This window comes from Hibiscus syriacus, unplaced genomic scaffold, assembly GCF_006381635.1.
Source record: "Hibiscus syriacus cultivar Baekdansim isolate YM2019G1 unplaced genomic scaffold, ASM638163v2 tig00006146_pilon, whole genome shotgun sequence".
NCBI classification, from domain to species: domain Eukaryota; kingdom Viridiplantae; phylum Streptophyta; class Magnoliopsida; order Malvales; family Malvaceae; genus Hibiscus; species Hibiscus syriacus.
In genome coordinates, this window is record NW_024062082.1 from 29,300 (window position 1) to 35,358 (window position 6,059).

Consider the following 6,059-nt stretch of genomic DNA (forward strand, 5'->3'; position numbering starts at 1 on the left):
TCTTCAAGGCTCTTATGTACAAACTTTAACATGGTATCAGATGCTGGTGATCTCGTGGTGTAGGAAGAATTGCGTCAGGTTCTTGCTGAGTGCACGGTGGCTTTATGGCGCTTCCGACCTCTCCTCTTTCCGGAGGTGTTGTGAGCAATTCTGAGCATTCGGTAACTGCTTCCAAGAGCTTTACTAATAAACGGTTGAGTGTCGTGCTCGATGAACGAATTTTTCTATTGTGGAAATAGCAGGTACTGTTAACAATCAGGAGTCATCGGCTAGAGAAATTGCTTTCTGGGATGGCTATTTCTCCACCTGCCATGGTTGTGCTAGAGGATGGCACGGTCGCTGAAAATGAAGATCATGAGATCTTTGTAGCCCAAGATAGTGCCTTGGCCTCGTGGCTACTGTCTACGATCAGTCCGTTCTTGTTGCCACATTTAGTGGGGGTTGAATCTGCTGCGCAGGTCTGGAACACTGTAAATAAGATCTTCGCCTGTAAGTCTGCGACGGCGGTAATGAACCTCCATTATCAGCTTAAAGCAGTTCATCAAGGAGAACTAGGAATGCTGGGCTACATATCTCAAGTTAAAGAGATATGTGATGCCTTAGCTTCGTGCGACAGTCCAGTGTCGGAGCTGGAGCACATTGCAACCATACTGAATGGACTATCAGCTGAATACAGGCCGGTGGTTACTGTTCTTTCAGCTAGCCATGATGCCTTAACTCTGGAAGGGGTCGTGTCTGTCCTCGTTGATGCTGAGACTCATCAAAAGAACTTTAGTAGGTTTGACAACATTACAGCTGCAACTAATGTTGCTCAAGTAAAAACGTCTGTGGATGAAAGAACCGCTCGATTTGCTAGACAAGATCATACTGCGTTAGAGAGGCAGGTTACCTATAGTGGTCAAACTGGTCGTGGTCAAGGGCGTGTCAAGGTGCAGTGTCAGTTGTGTGGCAAGAATGGTCACATTGTGAATAGGTGCTGGTACAGATTCAATAAGTCATTCTTAGATGTGGATGAATCTGATCTGAGGAGTTCTGACTCAAGGAGCTCATTTAAGGAATGAGTACCCACAATTAATGTTTGTCATTACAACTCTAATAAGTGCTCGTGTGCGAGTAGACCAAATGGAGGTGCAGCTTGGCTCAACGGTCAAGAATGATTCAAGTTTGTTGCAAATGTGGCTGCTACGAGTTTAACTCTTGGTTCGTGGTTTATCGATACAGGGGCGACACACCATACTACGTCTGATGCCGCAGAACTAGTGGATGGCTCAGATTATACATGGGCTGGTAAGCTGACTGTAGGCAATAGTAGTGGTTTGTCTATTACTAAAATTGGTCAAGCTTCTATTTGTAATGTGTCGCGTGTTTTAATATTAAGTGACTTGCTACATGTGCCTTCCATTACTAAGAAATTAGTGCGGTTTTCAAGCTTGCTAGGGATAATAGAGTATTCTTGGAGTTTCATGCTGATTACTGTGTGGTTCGGGATGAGAGGACTGGTGTTGTGTTGCTGCGAGGAAGAGAGGTTATTAGCATGCTTGGTAAAAAGTTTTCGTTGAAAGATTTGGGAGAGTTGGGGTATTTCCTTGGTGTTGAAGTCCATAAGACTTCTGAACAGTTGGTACTGAGCCAACGTAAGTTCATTCGGGGGCTACTGGAACAAACTGGTATGCTTGCTGTTAAGTCTGCGCTTACGCCAATGGTACTTTCGCCAAAACTGACTGTTGATGCTAGGAAGCCACTCTCAGATGCATGGTTGTATCGAAGCATAGTTGGCTCTTTATTATACTTGAGTCATACGAGGCCAGATATCGCGTTTATCGTTAATCGTGTGGCTCAGTACATGCATCGGCCTTGTGATGGTCATTGGTTGGTTGTTAAGAGAATATTGTGTTACTTGAATGGAACACTTGACTGTGGCTTGGTGTTTAGACGATCTTCTGCGTCTAAAGTTTGTTGTATAACTGCGTTTGCAGACGCTGACTGGGCTAGTAACGTCGATGATCGGCGGTCAGTTTCTGGCTCATGCGTATTTCTTGGCTGCAATTTGGTCTCGTGGAGTGCAAAGAGACAAAAGGTTGTGGCTCGTTCGACAACAGAAGCTGAATACCGTAGTATTGCAAATACTGTTGTTGAGGTGGTTTGGGTTAAGTCCCTGTTAACAGACATTGGTGAAGCAGTCGATGCAATCCCAGTTGTGTGGAGTGATAATACAAGCGTTATTGCCATGAGTGCGAATCCGATATTTCATGCACGATCGAAGTACATAGAGTTGGATATTCACTTTGTGCGTGAGAAAGTAGAGTGTGAGGTTGTTCGCGTGAATTACGTACCAGCAGATCATCAAGTTGCGGATGACATGACCAAACCATTGGCTAAGTCGGCACACATGTTGTTTAGTCAGAAAGTTCAGATAGCAGAAAAGCAAATAGTTGAGAATGACAGGGAGAATGTTGAAGCATGACTACATGCTTATATGCATACGTGCGTGTGTGCAAGCAGTTAGTGTGCAGTTGGTTAATTAGTTAGAATGATTAGAAGCAGTTATGAGGTTGTTAAGGCTGAAAGCTTGTGTATAAACATACTGAGTAGTCTTGGTTAATAATACACGTTTTGTATATTCTTGATAATCTTCAAGGCTCTTGTGTACAAACTTCAACAGTGAACAAACACAAACAAATGTCTCGTTCGTTCATTTACGTTCGGTAATCCGTTCGTTTATGTCCGTTCGTTTATATTCGTTCATTTATGTACGTGTATGTTTATTTATATTCAGCCCAATCTCCATACCCATTTAAAATATTAAGATCAAAACATTAATAATTTAAAACCCAAATAATTTTAAACTCGAATCAATTGAAGAAAATATAAACCATATCCATTTAAAACCCAAATAATTTTAACTCTGAAATTGTAGGTTATATTAATGAATAATGAATTTTATGTGGTTATTATCGTTGTTGTTTACGTTCATTTATGTTTATTTATTGTGTTCGTTTATGTACATCTATTGTGTTCATTTATGTTCACTTATGTTCATTTACATCTGTTCGTTTATGTTCGTTCATTTGTATTCGTTTATCATTTAAATGAACGAACATTAATGGACAAGAACAAGCTACATTCTTTAATGAATGAACACGAACAAGAAGTTTTGTGTTCGGTTAAAGTTAAATGAACGAACATGAATATACTCCGTTTGTATTCATTCAGTTCATTTATAGGCATAGTTGTGACGGCAGGATAATCATGGTTCATGCGCCTCTTAATCTATCAATATCTATGAACTATCATGTGAATGTGTAATCATTGGTTAAACTTCTAGTTATTCCAGCAGTTACTCAGAAATCTTGCATCATTTTTGGGCGTTGTAATAGTAAAAGAAGCATGTATCAAACCCCATAATCTTCAAACTTTGTAAATAGGTGTAAACCCTTTCTGATTGAGTATCAAGGCATATATTTGATATTTCTTTAAAGGTAGTGTATATTTCTTTTCTTCATGATATTCAAGAGCAGCCACCTTGTCGACCAAAGATTTCTTGGTTGTATGAACTTACACAATCCTCAGAACCCGGCTTATCCTACTTGGATTGCCTGACCTTGTTTGAGAACTAGATGTCATTAATACACCCTCTGTTGTGGGTTGAGTCTGAGCCTGTGTTTGACTTGAACTTATATAACTCGTTTGTGCAACTGCATTACTGGTAACAACCGATGAAGCATCTGCAATATTTGTTGTTTGGCTTGAACTACTTGATGCTTCCATGGGCCTGGAACTTGTTGCTAGCCATGCTTGAGATGAACTCGAATTCTTTTTCACCTATTCTTCGGACACCAAGCTTCCTCGGTGTTATTTTCAGGAACCGTGGGGAGCGAAGTAAAAGATGATTCTTGAAAAGGTGCACCCCTAGAGCCTGTCCCCAATGCTTGACGATGTCTTGACGATGATTCAGAATCCATTGTAGATAATAATTCAAAAGGCTGAACAAGTGGATCGATATAATTTGTGCCTCCGTGACTCAATGAGTACATACCACCTGCACAGTAGATGATGCTGAGGTAACATTGGCTGTACCCAAACTTGCCTCAGTGCCAATTGAACGTTGATTGCCATTATCATACGGCTGAGGCAGAAACATTCTCCCCCTTGGGTAACGAATATCTTCATTACTCAGACGATCCTGAAAGCCCCTTGTTAGCTAAAAATAAGTATGATTAATTGACAAAACAACAAAGAAGTAAACAAGGCATCTACAAATGAAAGCATATCAATGAATGAATTAAGGTAGAGTATGATAATGATACATACTTGTAAAGCAGCATTACACTGTGCAGGAGACATGCTACCTCCATGTTCAATGGTATTATGCCTCTGAAAGGATGAAAATGAAAAATATAAGGAACTTTATATGAGAAAAGATAAGAGGTGAGCTACACCAAGGAAATACTCAAATTTAAACGCCCCAAGAAGTTACCTTTAGTTCAGCTACATACCGAAAGACAATAAACTTGTTGGCACGGCAAGCCTCATGCTCAGATAGGTAATGATCTTGGCGAAAATGAATCTGTAGCAGAACATTTTTCGGAATTCCATTTAACCATAAAACTAAAACAAAAGTACTAAAAAAAGCATAAGAAACATAGAACTCATCTTGCCTCGTGGTTGTCGTATTTCCTGTAATATTTATGATGTCCTAGATGCAGCCTGCATTGAAAATGAACGCGCAACAATAAGTTCACTTATACTCGTTTCCTAAAAATGGCTACCAGGAATACCTCAGTACCTTTGGCATATATGACATGTATAATGCTCTGTGGACAAGTGGAGGTATAACTCACTTTCCCCATAGAATGGGGTCTTGCAGAACCCACACTTTGGATGCCCCATGAATCCACCTCTCTCGCTCTTGGTTCTGTCCACCTCAGAGTCACCGGTGTTTATATGTAGATTCAATTGTACCCCAGAAAATAGCTTTTGTTCGGATATAAACACCTACAATTACATCACTCAAAGGAAACCGGCGAGCAAATCAATGCGTGCGAACATCAATTACATAATGTCAGACAAATTAACCTTACCTTCCTTCCTTGTAAACACAGGCTGCACATAACCAGCTTGTGCAAGTGAAACAAATGACCTTTCAAATGTTCGATGTTACTAAAGTTCCCCCGCCCTTTCACCCTATCCTGGGACTGATCACATACATTATATGAAAGCCTGCACATTGTCTCGATCACTTTGTAGTGATCTACACCATCGAAAAAGGTTTGTGTATCTTCGTGGTACCAGTATAAACCTGTCCGTCCTTCTCGTGATTGAGATGGAAATACAGACAAGTCACTGATGTTCCTCGTGTAATCCCCTAAAGCCTGAACCACAAGAGATTTCATGATCATCATTCTCAAATAAAGAATCAAAGGAATAGCTAATTAAACAGAAAGAGGGAAGCTCTAAGTATAACCTTGGTAACGAAGATGACATTGGATTCAGATAAGGAATCGGAGACGAGCAACGCACGTGGAACACATGTCCTGATGACCACAGGCGCCGTAGGCAACCTATTCTAAATTGTCAGCACACGCTTCGCCGCTATCGTCCATTTCCGCTTCTTGATTATGTTCTTGGAAGCACAATTGAATAATACCGTGAAGAAAAAAAAAAAGAAAATAGAAAACTCCAGGCTTTGTTTTTGCAAATAGAGAAAAAATTCATCTTTATTAAGGGAAAGAAGAAGAAAACATAATAAGTTGAATACGTTAGATTAGCCAGATTTCGTTATAACAAGGCTTAGTTTCGCTTGTTAAATATGTATTTTATTGCCTTTTAAAGATGCAACAAACAAGTAATCAATATTTACTTTAAATAAAAGAAATATCAATTAGAAAACAGATAGCTTTAATGAAGAATGTAATATTCAAAAGGAAATATCGTTTTATAGATAAGTAAATAATTAATCTGTTGGACTTGGACACTTGGTACAATCGTATGAGGAAATTATATATCAAACAAGAGATGGTCCAAAAAATAATGAATTTGTACAATACTCCCTTCTCCAT

The 6,059-nt window shown here is 39.6% G+C and overlaps 1 protein-coding gene across 1 annotated transcript; it reads left to right on the forward strand.

Moving 5' to 3' along the window:
- Positions 1–1,122: 1,122 nt before the first annotated feature.
- Positions 1,123–2,464, forward strand: LOC120200544 (uncharacterized mitochondrial protein AtMg00810-like). The gene is made up of 3 exons (XM_039201355.1): positions 1,123–1,162; positions 1,222–1,314; positions 1,410–2,464. Exons 1-3 carry the CDS (start codon positions 1,123–1,125, stop codon positions 2,462–2,464), a joined length of 1,188 nt encoding a protein of 395 aa, XP_039057286.1.
- The last annotated feature ends 3,595 nt before the right edge of the window (positions 2,465–6,059 follow it).